A 17,645-nucleotide genomic window follows, 5' to 3' on the forward strand; every position below is an offset into this window, starting at 1 on the left:
GTTCCCCAGTGAGTCTGACCGGGGGTTGCAGTGTAACCAAAGCGTCTGTCTCATGCTCACCACCCAGATCAGCCGGTTCAGCCTGACTGGGCCCAGTTGTCTTGCCTTCATACTGACGACTGTCTGGGAAAGGTCTGTCTGGGGTTCAAGTACATTAAAGTCATCCGCTCCCCTCCCACTGAGCCCCAACACAGATGGCTCCAGATGCAGCTGGCACAGCATGGAGCAGCACCTGACAGTGCTCATTCACTCAGACACACACACACACACACATTTATACACAAACACTAGTATGAACACATGCAGACACACTGACACGTGCACACATTCAGGTATGGACACATCTGCTCGCTAACTGTACCTAAATGCAAGTAAACTTACACACACACACAAAACACAAAGCACTGTGATGGAAGCACATACACTCACACCTATAAATACACAAACACACACCCTCACAGCAGGAACATATGCTGCCACGCATCTACAAATCCTCACAGTAGCGCACATACGAATAAGCAATTAAAGACCCAGATTACTGCATGGCACACACACACACACACACGCACACTCTCCATTGTAAACCCACACATATTGTGCTGACTTCCAAACATATGCCAGGGCATGCCGATGTGCACATGAGCACAGTGCAGAAAGCCCTTTATCTCTGCAGGAAAGAGAGAGCAGGGCAGCCGAGACAAGTCAAACTGAGCAGCATCAACATTTGTAACACACAGAGAAAGACGTGTAGACTGGGGAGGGTGCCTGCTATTGTACTGCACAAGACAATACTTATTATGTCAGAGCTGGACCAACTTCTGGATGTGAGGTTGAATTGCTATGTAGTTGTACGATATTAAAGAAACATGAAAGAAATATGCAGCTAGCTTTTATGTTTTTTAAACAGTATTTCCTTCTCAATTACAGCAGTTTTCACTTAAACAAATTGAAAGTTGTTGATGTCATGTATAATGTTTTAAAGAGAGATGCGCTTAGGTAATACAATAGTTAAGGACACACAATTTTACTTTTTGACACATTCAACAGTCATGTTTACACGCTGGAATGTCAGGGCAGCTTGAGATGGGATGAGCTGAAAGATTGACTCAATTTGAGTCGCACACATAAAAACGAGGACATTCCCCCAAAATTGAAATACCACTTAGGCGTGTGTCTTTATTTAACTTTTCTGTCTACGAGCAATGAAGTCACTGGGATTAAACTTTTATTTAATCCTGTGACTGACGCTTTATCATCATTTTGCTTGCAGGGACAGCTTGGACTCGGAGAGGACAGGATTCATATCTCGACTCCTTGTCTCCTCAGCTATTCTCAGCTAGCTGCAGTGACACAGATACAAGCTGGGGACAGCTACAGTGCAGCCGTCACAGGTGAGCTAAACATCTTACCTGCTGTTGTTACCCATTGAGAGGAGTTCAATCCTGGGCTGGGATGTACTCTTTCAGCCCAGAAGAGCTGACTGTAGCACAGCTTCAAATGACTGACTGTCAGTGCAGATATCTATACGTAACTGTACTTTTAAAAAAACCAAAGTTGTATTCAGTCTGTGATAAAATAACAACTTCTTAACTAGAAAACCATATTTTCCCAGCAGTATCCCTTGCTGTGGCTTTCAGCCATGCAAATTTTTCATCTACATCATTTCATTGAGTTTTAATTAACACTACAAGGATTCAGTGTCCTCAAATGACATAACTCGGAGCAAAAATTCAACCTCATTAGCTCTCAATATCTCTTATACCGAGCAGAATTGTGTAATACCGCACCCAGTAGTGTTATGTGATAGATGATGTACATAATTAATTGATTTGTTGTTCAACCAGCTATCCCCTAAACTACCCTGCTAAGATCACAGACTTTCCCTGTGGCTACTTTGTTATTAATAAGTCTGAGAGATAAGGAGGAGCACCATCTCTTTACATCGGAGAGCCTGGTCTGTCTTTGCTGTAATTCCAAAAAAGCCAAACTCTGAGCTCTCTGTGCAGACTGAATTAAATACAGGTAGTCTCAGATAGTCCCTTTTATACTCTTTCTCTCTTTTTATTCTCTAACTTGTATGATTTTCAGCAATCTGATTCATCCCCCTCTGCTCCGTCGAGAGTCATTGAACTGCCACGAAACTAGTTCTAATACATTTACACCATTACACAGTGTCAGGCAACTACTTTGCCTTCAATTGCCGCTTGCCTTCTGCCAGACAGCTGGAATTAAAGTGGTTACTCTACAAATGTAACATCAGCCACTTAAAGAGGAAAGGCATTGTACTGCACATTTACAGCCTACTTCTGCACTGCAATATTCCGTTAAAAGAATTGCCTATTGTTGAACTGAGACGTCTGCTGGCTCAGTGTGCAGGGTCTCGCTGGAAATGCCACTGGTTCATTAAATGAACTGCAGTGAACATATTAAGTTTGTTCCCATTTGAATTCTTGGTGTGTGGAAGACTGTTTGGGAAGTGAGGCCCTTCCTGCCGGGGGTACAGTTATGTCTTTAGCTGATCTATAAAATGTTATTATTTAAAACAAGCTCTTTATGGATTGCTTACGGTGCATGCTTAGCACATGATTGATCTGACCTTTCACAGACCGTCGTTCTCTGGGAAAACATCAGCCTTAACCTTTTTTAGCTGGATTACCTTGCCAGCATTTGTGAGCATGTGTGTGTCTTTCTGTGATTTGATGTGTGTTTGTAGGTGTGTATCAAGAGTGTTAATATGTGTGTCTTTCGGTGCCGTGAAACAACATCCTGCAACGCCTGCCTCCTATGCCTCTGTGAGGTTTTCCTTGCTGAAATGAAAATAATACATTGCTGATTGATTGATCAATCATGTCTGAAAGGTTGTCTGCATGTGTGCGTGTGAGTGTGTGTGTGTGTGTGTGTGTGTGTGTGTGTGTGTGTGTGTGTGTGTGTGTGTGTGTGTGTGTGTGTGTGTGTGTGTGTGTGTGTGTGTGTGTGTGTGTGTGTGTGTGTGTGTGTGTGACTGTGCCAGGCTACATACAGCTTGATGCAGAATAGAGATTGATGGGGGCTTGCCGTGAGGAGGATACTCAGTTATCTCCTTGTAATTAAAATCCACCTCATAAAGATTATTGACTCCCCCACCACACAAACCAGCATGCTCCCTCGCTTGGCAGGGTTTGCAAAGTGCTTCTTAAAAAATGAAAAATAGCATATTAAGCAGCACATATTTCCCATTTATGCGGAACATTTAGATGTGGTTAAGTTATCGTAATGTGCAATAAAACCTGGATGTGAAATTTGTAATCCACTTTGGAAAATTGCTTACTATATTGCTTTAACATCCCCTGAAAGAGCTTTTGAGATGTGTGTGCCAGGTTTATTGTACGCCATAATTTAAAAGTCCTCAATGCAGGCTGTAAATATAAATTTATTAGTGGCAGGTTTAAATAGGCTCACTGAGGTAGCATGAGTGAGTGGATGCTCGAGTGTCTGCTGCATGTGAGCATATACAGTGTGTGTGTATGTACATGCATGCCAGTGTTAAGTGCCTACAGAGAATGTGTTTCCTCTTCTCTGCACACTATTAAGACAGGTAAGAGTTTAGGTGAGTATGTGAGAGTGTTTAGGGATAGTGTGAGCAGGTTTTTGTTTTAGTGCTTGCTGGCCACTGACTCTCCCGAGCAGAGATTCTGTTATACAAATTTTGACTAAAGCTGGGCATACACTGTACGACTGTCGGCTCGTTTTGAGCCGATTTGCCAGTCATGCGACTATTTTTTGGATCGGGCCGAATTTCAGCTTAATCTTGTGTTGGTGCTTCATGTAGTATACGTGGGGTAACGACAAGAAATTGATGTCTCACGACGTGCTACCGATCACAAATCGGTGATTGCAAGAAAATCAAACTTGTTTGAAATCCTGGTCGCTATTCATGAAGGTAACGCACAGTAGAAGCAGTGCTATGAGCGGACTTGCCTCAACCTCTCACAAAGAGCATGTGCAATGCACAGATGAAGAAGGAAGGAGTGTAAGAAGTTATGTGTTGGTAGTATTGGTTTAAAGTGCTATGTAGCTGTCGCTGCTTACCTCCAGTTCCCGCTGAAGAATTGACAGACCGTACTGCCCACGTCTGCCCAGCCAGTTTTTTTTAACTCATATGTTTTCTTCTCTTTTTTTTTGTGGCCATCTCTTGGCACAGAATGGCACAAATTGCCAAGGCAACGCGTTTGTTTTTGTCATGCATCTTCCATATGCGTCTCCCACTTCCGGGCGCATCTTCTCCTCCTGCCTATATTTCACATTGCGGTCAAAACACCATAGAAGAAGAATGATACGGAGTCTGACGTGTGGTATATGGACGTATTGTGTGAGCAGTGAAGTCGCATCGAAGCAACTAGTTGTGTAGTGTGAGAACATGATTCATGGGCTGCGTACTTTTGAACTTTGCGATATAGTTGTGCAGTTTGAGATGGAGCTGTGTCAAACAATTCAAAATATTGCACAGTGTATGCCCGGCTTAAGTGAATGTTTCTGAATTTGGAGGAAATAAGAATTGAAGGGTTTAAGTGGAAGCTTTTTATGCTTTTTCAGTGTGAAAGCAGAATGCGTATGTTGTTTCATCTGTCCCATGTAAATACAATCAGAGACCCACAATCACAATCTGGCGTTACACTGGTTGAGGTCAGGGTAATGTGCTCATGAGGCTCATTTTCCATCAGTAGTGAAGATAAAAGTTAAAAATGGAATATGCTACAAGGTGACATTGTGAGTATACCGCCTGTATCTGTCTGAACATTTTACTCTCTTTTATATCTCCAGCAGGTGGAGAGCTGCTTCTCTGGGGTCAGATCCCCTGTGTGTCCCGGGTCAGTGATCATACAGGCCTCAAAAGGATCTGGACCCCCCAGTCTGTTCCACTGGCAGGAAGAAAGGTGTGCATGAAAAGCTGGAAGAATAATGATTTTAGTTTCCACTCAAATCTCACAAAGATAAAAGAGCCAAGACTTTCTTAAAATGTTTGTCTTTAGCTGATATCTGATTGGTTAGAAAATGTGAACAATTTGAATAACAGCTGATGCAGGATCTAATACAGAAGGAATGCCAACAAAATATGAGGAACCATTGTATGGACATAATCATTTTGTGTTATCCTATTAAATTTATTGTCACTTTGGGATGGAAACATCATGTAGAGGAATCTTGCGCTGCTCTATATCAAACTCAGTCTGATTCTGTATAGGTGTGCGCTGTGGCTTGTGGAACCTGGCACATGATGGCCCTCACCACGTGTGAGTAATCACTGATTAACCCCTTCATGTTCCTGTCTCTGTGTTTAATTGTTTTGAAGGCAATTTCAGGTTTTGTGTTTCTCTTTTCCACTTGCTTCTCTTCCCAGTCTCTAAATGATGTCTTGCTCCTCCTTAAAGCCCCTCCTCACTCACTTTCTCACTCATCAAACCATAATTCACTTCAGAGGGAAGCATCATTAATGCACAGTAGGACACAGCGGCTTGATGTGTGCTAATTATATTGTGTGTTTTACACGCTGGATGACTTTTGCTTAGTCAGTGATGAGCTCAGTCTCTGGTAATTGTTTTTTGGATGTGATGAGTTTATAAAAGCCTGTCTGAGAGTGTATGTGTGTGTATGTGTCTGGGGTTGTAATGTATGCATGTGCCTGTCCATGCATGAATGTGTGAGTGAACATGTCAATGGTGAGACTCCTGCTATGTGAGCGTGCAAATTGTATGTGCACTCCTATGCCTGGTCTTGCTTTAAACCTGTGCACAGATGTGTTTACAGCTCTGTTTTATATAAGTTGCCAGTATGACACGATTATTCCACAGCTCCACGCACAGTTAGCTTCCAGGAAACCTAATAATGATGAGCAAACTCTCTGAATCTCTATATGGTTTTGACATGTTCAAACTGCAACTTTAAAATCCATCAGTCCCACACAAACCTGCGACGTGCACCAACAACCATGGCACTTCACTCCATGACTTCTTGCATTCTCCATGTGATCCTTTTAGCACTGTACATCACTCAGCACTATAACTGGAAACGCTGCTCAGCCTTTGGCTAATCATGCTGATTGGAGGTGTCCTTTGGCTCACCTGGGGGCTTCCAATCCTATTAGGCCAACCGTCCTGAGCCTAACGCACCCAGCAGCCGCTCGTGTTTGATCACTGGTGCTTAGAGCCCACACTTGTCCTCTTATGTTGGCATTAAGGCATGGAGGAGAGGAACGGCAGGGTGGGGTTCTGTGGGGGGGTTAAAATGTGATCTCCTTAACTCTCTGGGGGGGCAGAGGGGAGTTTGGTGCCTCACCTCCTTCACTAACGCTCCTCTAACTGAGGCTGGTCTTTAAACTTGGGTGTCAGATGAAAGGCGGAACTCTGCAAGGTGTTTTCAAGCAGAAAAGGTAAAAAAGGATGGAGGGAATAACAGAATGAAGGATTGAGGGAGGGGTCTTTAAGATGAAGAGGTCTAGTTTATGTGTCTCTATTTTCACCTTTAAAGGAGCTTTTGAGATTTTAAGTTGTGCAGAGGATATACGTCCCCCTCTCAATCATTCGCTCCCTTTCTTGCGCTGCTGGAAGCATACAAGGTGTCTTCTTTTCGGGAGAGCGTGCACTTGATCCCACCATGCCAGGCACCTCTTTCCAGCCTCCTCTCTCATCTCTACTTTATACTCTTCCACACCTCTATCACTCTCTCTTTGCACCATCCCTTGACTCCTTTTCCTCCCTCACCTCACACCCATCACTGTGCCTCTCTTGTGGCCTCTCCCCTCTCACACTCCTTCTTCTCCTCCTTCTCCTCCTCCTCCTCTTCTTTCCCCTGGCCAACAGCACCCAGGAAGAGCCATGTGTTTCCAAAGTGGACTGGATGGGAAATCGAAGCAGGGCTTCTGTGTTTATCAAGCCACAGCTCCGTCACCTTGCTCCTACTCCCGTCTGGAGGCCCCGGCAAATTGGTGACAGCAGCAACAACCCTGCAGCACACACGCACCCTTTTTTCACCGCTGTGCACGTCCGCACACACACACGTACTTGCGCACACATACACACAGAGCACAGCACCTTGCCCTGTTTAGTTTTATTGCTGGTGTCAGGTGAGGAGGTGGAGGTAGGAGTGCTGTCTAATGCTCACCTCTCACACACACACACACACACACACACACACACACACACACACACACACACACACACAGTCATTTCCACCCCTGCCGACACCTTGGCTAACGAGACCTGTGAACCGCAGTGACAGAACTCTGAGACTTGTCAGAGTCCCAGTCATTTAATGCCAGGACCCGGCCCCAGCTCGAACCCAACAAGGTTTCTGTATGCACACCAAGACGCCACAGGCTGCAGGGTGATATACTCAACACAAATCTCCTGAATCCTGCAGGTAAAGGTTAATATCGCAAGTTTTACCTCCTCAACATTTATCTAGACTCATTCCCTGCATTGAAAAACTGTACAAGTTGTCTGCTGCAACCACACACCCACCTTTATCTGGAGCATCTAATAGCCACGAGTCATTACAAGCAGCACTGCATGGACCACTGCCCCTTTTGTTGCTTCTGTACAAGATTCTCGCTGCTCAATGGCTTTTTGAACGCCCCCTTTTTTCTTTCTTTGATGTGATCATATTATCTGGGGAGAAAGCCGAGTTGACTAAGGTTAGAGCTCTGTACGGCCTTGCTACCTTGGAAATGAACTGCACAAACAATGCCTGGCCGTTGTGCCTAAGCACTTACAAAGATGCCATTCAAGAAAGTATTGATCCACCGGTGCAGGGTCAATCATTGGATCAATGGTGTGTGGGCTGGTCGGCTGGAAGGCCGCTTGACTGCTTGAATGAATGGATGGTTGGAGAACGGATGAATGGACTGTTGGATAATGGATGGATGGATACATGGATTGATTCATGGGTAAATATGGAGAATGATGTGCGGGGGCAGCAGTGTCAGGTCTGTACAAACATCTGTGTCAGTCCAAAAATTTCATTCGTCTGCCTTCCTTTGTGCAAGATTTTGAGCAGTCTGTCTTCAAAACTCCTGAGATCTCCCATTTAACACAGACACAGATATACTTGCTCGTATGAAATGCTCAAACTGCTCAAAGATTCTCTTCTTTACAAGAAAGATAATGATATTTCTTAAAATATGGCCAGTGGTTTTTACAAAAGAGGACTAACAGTGTATGTTAGAGAGCAGACCACCCATTCCTCAGTGATACAGAACCTTAAGTCTGAGCCCCTGAAAGAGTTACAGTGGATGTTTTTATTTTGGCACAGAAGAGTAGAGCAGAGAAAGAAAGATGAATTTAAGGAGTCATTGTCATCAGCATGAGTTCTGGGTTCATGTGATGTGTTTACACCAGGGTTGATTGACCTAGTTACCCAGCCCCTGGCAGCACAACATGGAGAAATGTAACACAATGCAACACAAGGGAGAGGTGGAGGTTCCCTTATTATTCTTACACGGGAGTGAACACACACACATGAGCAGCGATCATCAGGGGCTCACAGAGGTCGTGCCTCATGACGGTGTGGGAAAAAAAAAAAAGCTTATTTAAAATTCTGTAAGAGATGTCAATTGTGCCCTCTGCATATTTCTATGGAAAATTTGTAAATAGATCCTTTGTAAATAGCTTCTCTCTTGCCAATCACCCTGTCTGCTCTCTGCACAGCAGCATTAAAAATTGATCCTTAGCCGCGCAGGGTGAAATGCTAACATCGCTGCCAAATGACTGATTAAAAAGAAAAACCTTTAATCTTTGCTTAAAAGTGTCTACTGCCTTGGCATGCCTTTCCCCTGTGCTCCTCTATCTTCCAAGGCTGTGAAGGGAAGGAGGGGGTCGCCGTGGGGGAAACGGGGTCACGCTTCATGTAGAGTCAGCGCTGTACAGTGATAGAGCTCTAGAGGTGAGGGATTTCACTTAGAGCAGATCTAGGAATCGACATGCATTGCTCTCTTCTGATTTTAACCTTAAGCCAAAGGTTAAAAACACATTTGAGCATTCCACGAGAGGGGGCGAATGTGTTGGCGCTACTGCTAATAGCTCTCAAAAAAGTATCTTTTTATCCAAGTTGAGGAGAAGCAGCAGGCTTGTTCTGATAATGTAGCATTTGACAGATTGGCATGCTTTTAGCTTGCTTTGATGCACAGCTATAGAAGCTGACACGCTCTTCTCTCGAGTAACATGGCAATTGAAAAGTCATGAAGTAAAGAACTGCAAGGAGAAGGCTGGATGAAAAGAAGACAAAAAAAGGACTTTAACATGTTGACTGAAGGTGATGAAAGGTGTGTTTGCTTTTCAGGGAGTCTGGAAAATAATGAAGAATGTCCTCACCTAGATACTGACGCTCGCTTCAGAGACCTTGCCTACAACCCTGCACTGACGGAGCAGACGGAGAAAGAAAACACAGAGCAAGTGAGATAAACATACCTCCTGTTTCTTGCTCTATAGCTCTTTCTATACAGCTCAATATGTTACTCACTTACTAACTCAACAGCTCTCAAACTCTTGCCTTGGATCGTTCCTGATTGATATCTTCCTCCTGCACACTCCCTGCCTGCCTTGTTGACACCCTCATTCCCACGCACCCACTGTTTGCGTCTCAAATCCTCTTTCATTCACTTTCTTTACACATGTTGTAAATCAACACATCAGTGATGAAAGATACAATAAAACAAGCTGCACTTGAGTAAACAGCGAAGCCTCCTGAACATTAAGTGGCGCATATGTTCACTCACCTCTCAGAATATCAGTCAGGACCACTAGACTGTCACCCAAAGCCACACACACACACACACACACACACATGCATGCAGAGGCTCCTGCCCCTCCCCGTCTCTCTGTCATTCAGGTGTTTACTGTCATTCATACTCAGGGTTTTGTATAATCCTCTCACCACACCTGAGTGCTCCCCACTCAGTGTCACTGGATTTACTCTCCTTCCCTTCTCTCTCCTCCTTTCCCCTCACTTCCCCTCTCATCCAGTGCACAGCCTTTTCCATTTGGCGTCACAGCCATTCTTTTACACATGTTGTCATTCTTTATGTAAATAACCATAGATAAAAAGACAGTAACAGACATTTTAAGATTTACAAACACCGCTCGGCGCGGGTATGTTTTCAGTCAGCCCCTCTCATCAGCCAGTTTGTTTGTAGAATTGTCTCTGCCTGTAGCCATAAATTAGGGGTTGTGATTTAGCTCATTGAGACAACAGAGAAAGACAAGGAAACATGAATAAAACAAATGATGTGGAGAAGGTAAGGGAGACAGAGCGCGAGCTACACAGAGAGTGTAGGGTGAACTGAAGGCAGAAATGGGCCAGTATGTATTTCTGCTCCACTTTCACTTCGGTGAGGCTTCATTAAGAAGTCTGTTTCCAGAGCATGGTGGAATCTGTGTGTATGTGCGTGTGTGTGCGCATATGATGATAGCTTAACATGTGAGTGTGTGTTGCTGTACGTGCACACCCCTGCATACGTCTGTGCATGAACATGAAATAGTATTTGTGTGTTCAGTGAGAGAGATCTTTTAAATTATTTACAACCAGAACTCTCTAATTGGTATCAAGTTTTTAAATGGGGTCAAATGTTGCGGTGCAGTTCCATGCAGTTTTTCTCTCGCCTCAAGTCTGTATCATTACATCTGGTGCAACTGGACGGCTGCTTTATTGGATTTGAATCTCTGAAAGCTGTATCTGCCTATTGACTCCAAGACTGGAAAAATGTGCACCACACTGAGGCAGAAGAGGGGATTCCAGTTTTTTATGCTGGATAGAACCACATTAGTCTATACCCTCATGTTTGCTGCACAGAAAAATATTCTAGGAGAGGTGTAGTGAGTTGTAAACATCAAACAGAGGTGTGCACACTCACACACGCACACACACATGCGCCCACAGAGCCTAAGGCTGCACAGAGAGCTGGTATTAGATTTAAGCCCCCTAATAAAGCCAATTAGAATTATACTGTGCACTGATGAAGGCAACCTTACGAGAGCAATTTGCCCACATTCACATAGACATGCTTGCAGATACACACACTCATGCCGTCTGGCTGCTGAAAACACTTCAACCACAAATACCACGCTGAAGTCTGGCTGTTAGGAGAGGCTTCGTTGCGACGTTGGTGAAGGTCTTGAAATGTTAGATAAACTTTAAATGTCATACATCAAATGTAACTCCATCACCTAAATTATTTATAAAAAGCAAAACTTATTTCTAAACTGATTTCTCTGATTACCTTCAAAGTCCACAACACCTGTAATCTGTGTATGGGAAGTGGAAAATGAGACAGTTTGGAGAGCTGATGATCAGCTAGGACGAGTATAACTCTACTGACTGTATAAGGGAGTGTAGAGGTGTTATGGTGTTAACACGCCCTCTAACTCTGCACAAAGTCCAGATAGTGAACTGGTTGTTGCTCCCCAGAAGCTAGCATATTTCGCTCACTCAGTATCTGAAAAGAAAAAGTTTAGCAGATTGTCTTGTTGCTTGGTAGGACATTTATCCATCTTGAAAGGGGCATTTCTTGTTTCATGTAGTTGATGTTATGCACCAAGCAGAAACTGGTCCATCCTCCTCACTGTATGCACAAAAGAGAAACTTACATGTGTCATCCATCAAACTCCCTGTTAAAAAAAAAACTCTCTTACAGCGAAATCAATGCCCTGTTAAAGAGATTAGTGACTGTAATGCTGACCTACCTTTCCAAATAAGAAGCAGCCCTAATAGATTTTTTGTATCCTCCTGACAGGGCTCTGGGCAGGTTCGACCCAAGCTGTTTCAAGGTCTGAAGAGACCCGAAGGCTCTGGAGAGCAGAGGAACTGTGATGAAAGTGAGCCTCAAGAAGACAGACATGAAGACAATCCAAGCAAAGATGAGGTAGATGGAGCGTTACATGACTCAGCATTTACCATAACCAGGTCTACACTTGAGATGGACAGTGGAGGAAATGGCCACTCATCAATCAAAGCTGACAAGGGGGCTGAGAGGGAGGGCTTCAGGACAGCAAGGCCGTGGGAGACGAGGAAAGGACAACGCAGAGGAGGAAGCACAGATGTGGTCTTAACCACCTTACATCTTTTACCGCCGAGATTGGAGGGAGAGCAATCCAAGGCGACTGCTGGGGTCTTTCCTCAACTTCAGACACAGCAACGAACTCGGAGCAGAGTTTCATCTTTGACTCAAAAAGTAGGTGATTAATGTGGTAAACACTAAAAATACGTTGTTGAACATGATGCTGGTGGCTTTATCTATTGTTTAATGTCAGTAAGTAGCTTTTATTAAACTCATTAAGAGACTATTTAGAGATTTAAACTGAGATTGAATAAGGTAAAAACAAACCAGTTAGGTGTGATATTCATTAACAAGCAAGTGATGTTTGTACATTCTTTATCATTTGATCAAAAAGAACTGTTGATCTGTATTTTAAATATGAAGCCTTGGTTTCTCTCTTTTACTATTCTTAAATCAAAATCGTTAAAGGTCCCATATTATGTAAAAATTACTTAATTAAGTCTTTTAGTGAAATTTGTGGGTCTTTGGCTTTCCTCCCAGCCCACAAAATATGATATTTAATGACAAAACCTGTACTTAGTAGTGCTTGTGAATGTGAAATCCTGACCTAAAACGAGCTGTTTGGATTTTAAGGAATTGCCGACGTCGGCGAGTCCCTTTTTTTACCAATCAGGGGAAAGTCTGACCTGATTGGTCCACCAGAGCAGATACGCCCAAACCCTGACAGCAGGGGAGAGCTGCGGGGTGAAAAATGCCAAAGTTGAAAAGCCATCACTGCTCTGTTTTTGACTGTAATCAGCCACATAGTTCCATGCACAAGCTTCCCATCTCGAAAGAAGACGAGATTAAGTGGCTAGAGTTCATTTATCAAGGAAATGTGCCAGCTACACTCAGTTAATGTAAATGTCTCTGTGTTAGCTTCAGGATGCTAATTTTAGCTGTAGTTAGCCTGTTGTTTTAGCCTGTAATGTTACGGTAAAGGAGCTTTGCTGTTTTCTAAACATTGTGCACTCGGAGCTCGGTAGTCATAGTTATGTGGCCCCGCTCTCAGTGACGTGGAAGAGCAGGGCGGTGTCAGCAGTGGCTCATTTACATATGAAGGTCACGCCCACTAAATCAGAGCGTTCTGAACAGAGGGGCTATGAGAGCCTGGAAACAATGCTGCTGTGCTTGATTTATTGGCTTTTTGGACCAAAACATGTTACTACCATTTCACAAAGACATCAATGATCCATATTAAACTGTAGAAAAAGAGCAGAATATGGGACCTTTTAGGACTTCTTCCCCATCATCATCATGAAAAAACTTTCATTCTCTGAAATGCTTTTTTTAAATAAGGCTTTATTGGTTTTTATAAAATTCATTTTATTTAAAATTGTATATCTTATTTGGTTTTGTCTCTTCAGGAGAGATCTATACATCTGACTGATCTCGTCCAGAAGTCTGGAAGCGACAGCAGCATTTTGCAGAGTTCCAGGATCCGACCCAAACCCAGACCTCCTGGAAGGAGTCCAGGTCATGCAGATGAGATGGCAGTTTCTTGGTCAAGCACTCACTCTGTCATTAACTCACCAGTTGACAAATCTTTTCCTTGTCTGAGCCCTGGTCATAAAGTGCAGATACCCTCAACTTCCGCTCAATCAGAACCAGAAGAAAAACCCTCTCTTTCTCCAACTCCTTCCTCTTCTGGCACTCCCAGGTACTGTCCCACACACAGGTGAGGGGTTTCTTTCTGTGGCATATCTCTGGAGAATCTACAGAAACCTGCAGATAAGGTTTTGTAAAATCTGTCAGATGATTTTATTTCAAAGCTTTTTGAAATCAAAAATAAAATCTACATATGGACAAAGGGATATTACACAGCAGATCCATAAAGTTTCTGCACTGTACACTGAAACAAAAGTCTCAGAATGTGGGGAACGTTTGCTCTATTCAAACACATAATAATGTCAATATTAACAGGAACTTTATTTACATAGTACTTTTCAAAAACAAAGCCACAAAGTGCTCTAAATGCATAAAAGACAGCAAAGCAGATGAAAACACTGTTATAAGAGACAAAGTGTTGAGAGATTACATCAACTGAGAGACGCAATTATGGCAGGGGCAATTCAAACGTACTAAAGTAAACAAGTGAATACCAAAATAAAGCAAAGATAAAAGCTTTGGATTTAAGAGATGAAAGCAGCTTTATACAAGTGTGTTTTGAGGAGTGATTTAAAATGGGGCATGTATTCAGCCTGCGAAGCTAAATAGTTTGGCTTCAAGGTGACTGACAAACAGCCTCTTTTGCTCTCTAAGAGCTCTCCAAAACAGGCTCCAAAACAGCATTAATGGACTCCACTTTACCCCACACTGTGATTTGGCAAATATGTCCCTCTCACAAACCAGCTCAGTCAACGACACTCATGAACCCTGACCTCATCTGAGAACATTACACTGTGCTCTTATGGCCAAAGCTGCCTGTAGAAGCTGCAGTTATCACATTTCAACACAACTTGAGAGGGCAAGGTTTTTTTCTCACTTTACGGTATCTTACTACTGAGCTGTATTCATCTTAATACTTACAGTATGTTGTTTATTAAAGACATAAAGCCCTCATAGATCTTGGCCTCTTGTAAGACATTTCACGGTGCAGTGTTTTCATAGCTGCCCTTCTCTGCACTATGAGTCACATGTGCTGGCTTCAATGGCTCAGTTTGACTGTGAGGAAACCGAGCATGATTTGATTTCTGTCTTTGTCTTTTTGTTCTTTTTATTTACTTTTTTGGAGGTAGTATCTTCATTGGCTCTGTAATGTGCACAAACTGATTATTTACCGCAGTGCAGACCACAACCGCATGGTCGTTCCTCTGATCAGGATTGCGCTTCATTTTTCCCAGACTATCTAAATCTAACAAAGAACTTTTGTCTGCTCTTTAACAAAGTTGGCTCTGTGCAGACCCTTCATTCAAATCCAAATAATGCGAGAGGTTAGTTTCCGCTTTGAAAAATTCACATGGAGGCTCCTTCAAGTCAGATCATCAGCTTGGAAAGTTGGAGTAAGTTCTATTAACTTTTTTTCTGAACTCAGAAATGTATTAATGTATAAGTTTGGGCTTTTATGCCTTTAATTGGATTGTAACGAGGAGGGTGGATGGATCAGGAAACAGGGCGAGAGTGGGGGGTGACATGCAGGAAAGAGGCCACAGGCTAGATTTGAACCTGGGCCACCTGCGTGAGGGCCAACCTCATGGAGTGTGACCTACAGGGTGGTCCAGAAAGATTTCCCCATCGTTTTTTCCTCTATCTTAAAATGCTTTCAGTCAAACATTACAAACATTGAACAAAGTTTCTATACTTTATTTTGTGTCACCAAAAACATTAACATGTCAATATGGCCGCCCTTTGCCTTTATCATAACCTGGAGATGACCTGGCACTGCCTGGCATGAGCGTCGCACTGTCTCTGCATCAAGTTTTGACCATGACTTCATCAGAGCTGTCTTCAAAGCAGTGACACTGCTGTGAGATACTCCTGAGACCTCCCTCTCCAGGATAGACCAGATCGCAAAGTCAATTGGATTGATGTCCAGACTTGACGGAGGCCACATGTTCTTGTCCCAGAAGCCAGGAAAGTGCTGCTTGCACCAGGCCTGTGGGACATTGGATGTGTGAGCTGCTGCACCATCTTGTGTGAAGACATACTGGTTTCCAAACACATTGGTACACCAAGGCAACACTTTTTCCTCAAGCATTTGAAGGAACACCTGGCTTTCACTTTCACACCCTCCTGAATGAAGACCAACGGAGACTTTGAGCCATCAGATGCAACAGCAGCCCACACCATGACTCCAGCTGGCTTCTGACGACCAAAATGAGTTCTGCAGCCTTCGGGTAGTTGCTGTGCACCATGTGCATTAATCCTGTCATTCTGGGAATTGACCACTGCCTGAATGGTGAAGATCTTCTCATCAGACCAGACCAGGACTTTGTCTGTGGCACTCTGGATCTCCTGCAGCATCATTTCCCCTGTCAAGCCATTTTTTCTTAAAAGCTGCTGAAATCAAGTATCTGTGTTGCATTTTTAGTGCTTTTAGTCCGAGATCCTGTTTGACGATTCTTCTCAGTGAAGTTCTTGAGATGTTCACTTCCTTTGCTGTTGCCCTCATGATCCTGCGAGGATTCCTTTGGATTCTCTTCCTCACCATCTCAACAACCCTTTTGATCTGGACTGAACGTTTTCTTCCAGGGATTGGCTTGCTGGTGGTATTTCCAGTCTCCTTGTATCGTTTCATGACACTGTAGACAGTCTTACGACAAACATTCACCTTTTTCATGATTTGCATTGTTGTCAGTCCAGCCTCCTTCAAGGCCACAATCTGGTCGCGCTTACACTTTGATGTCATACTCAACAATCATTAGGAGTAAACAAATGAAGTCAGGTACATCAAAAGCTATGCTTTTTAAGAGAAACTATCCGAAATTTTAAGTTTCCAGGACAAAAGCTACGCAAACAAAATAGAGATACATTGGATAAATCTTTCTGGCCCACCCTGTAAACCACTAGGCCATTTGTGCTCCTCAGAAATGTGTTTAAATAAAGTTAACTTCTTTTGCAATGATACTTTTAAAATCCACTCTTGTTGTGCAGTGATTTTTCCTAAAAACAGCCACTGGAAATTAAAGCTTGTTCTTTTTTATCATTCATGTGAAAAACCATAATAGTTTCGAGCAGGATTACATTTCTGCAGTCATGAGTTAAACAATAAAAGCACCTTTGAATTGACTCTCTTGTTTGCTTTCCTGAGCGTTAAAACACAACAGCGACTCTATACAGCCACGCAGCACTGATGGCATTGAGACTTTTGCCCTCAACCCACCCTGCTGTCTCCCACACTCCCTATGGTTTGTTTTGGTGTGTGTGAGTAAGCGTTGGTTGTGTGTATCACGTCTTTGCCCTGCGAGACTCCTGCCAATCGATTCAAGGTGAGACCTGTCGATTAAACACCCTGAGCCGTGCTCTCTACCTAACCCCAGGGTGATTCAATCCCACCCCTTACACACACATACACACACCCCTGTACACAAATACACACCCACTTCACCTGTCATCCATCAATACCTCCATCAGGGCTCCTATTGATCCCCTCCATCCAGCCTCTTCACCCCATGCCGTACAACATCAGGGCCAAGATGACGTCCATGCAGGTTTAATTTCTGACAGATTTACAATAAAGCTCAAGTTATTATTTAACTCTTCCGGCTGCAGTGTGCTCTTTGATTTAGCACACTGGGAGAGGGATGAGTTACAGCTGACACAGAGAATCTGCCGGGGCTGGAATGGTAGGCACCCGGTTCATAACTCAGCCGCCGAATGTGTAGTTAGTCAATCACTTGATCTGTAATCACAAATGCTGCCAGAAATTACATGAGTGATGAGCTGTAATAAAAGCACTTACTTTTCCTGCTCTGTCTCTTAAGTGTTATTGGCAGACCCCTCTCTCCCAGGAGGCCGTGGCTGTGAAACAAAATCCCGATATAAACTGCCTCATTGGTCCCTGCCTCACGCTCTCTCTCTAGTGTACTGTATGTGTGTGTATGTGACTGTGTGTGTGTGTTAATGCAGAGCGCTCCAGCTA

The 17,645-nt window shown here is 43.5% G+C and overlaps 1 protein-coding gene across 4 annotated transcripts in view; it reads left to right on the forward strand.

Annotated features, from left to right (window-relative positions):
- LOC141789801 (uncharacterized) overlaps positions 1-17,373 on the forward strand; it is a 325,110-nt gene extending 307,737 nt beyond the window's left edge. For 3 of the 4 annotated variants that reach the window (XM_074669263.1, XM_074669262.1, XM_074669264.1), the window contains exons 10-15: positions 1,271-1,391; positions 4,801-4,913; positions 5,222-5,270; positions 9,313-9,425; positions 11,762-12,199; positions 13,432-17,373. In XM_074669263.1, coding sequence (XP_074525364.1) covers positions 1,271-1,391; positions 4,801-4,913; positions 5,222-5,270; positions 9,313-9,425; positions 11,762-12,199; positions 13,432-13,746 — 1,149 coding nt within the window. In that variant the 3' untranslated portion in view covers positions 13,747-17,373. The remainder of the gene's footprint in view (positions 1-1,270; positions 1,392-4,800; positions 4,914-5,221; positions 5,271-9,312; positions 9,426-11,761; positions 12,200-13,431) is intronic. The other variant, XM_074669265.1, reaches the window with a different exon arrangement.
- Positions 17,374-17,645: the final 272 nt, after the last annotated feature.

This window comes from Halichoeres trimaculatus, unplaced genomic scaffold (assembly GCF_033239565.1).
Source record: "Halichoeres trimaculatus isolate MK-OKI-2021-1 unplaced genomic scaffold, fHalTri1.1 fHalTri1_scaffold_5, whole genome shotgun sequence".
Taxonomy (NCBI): domain Eukaryota; kingdom Metazoa; phylum Chordata; class Actinopteri; order Labriformes; family Labridae; genus Halichoeres; species Halichoeres trimaculatus.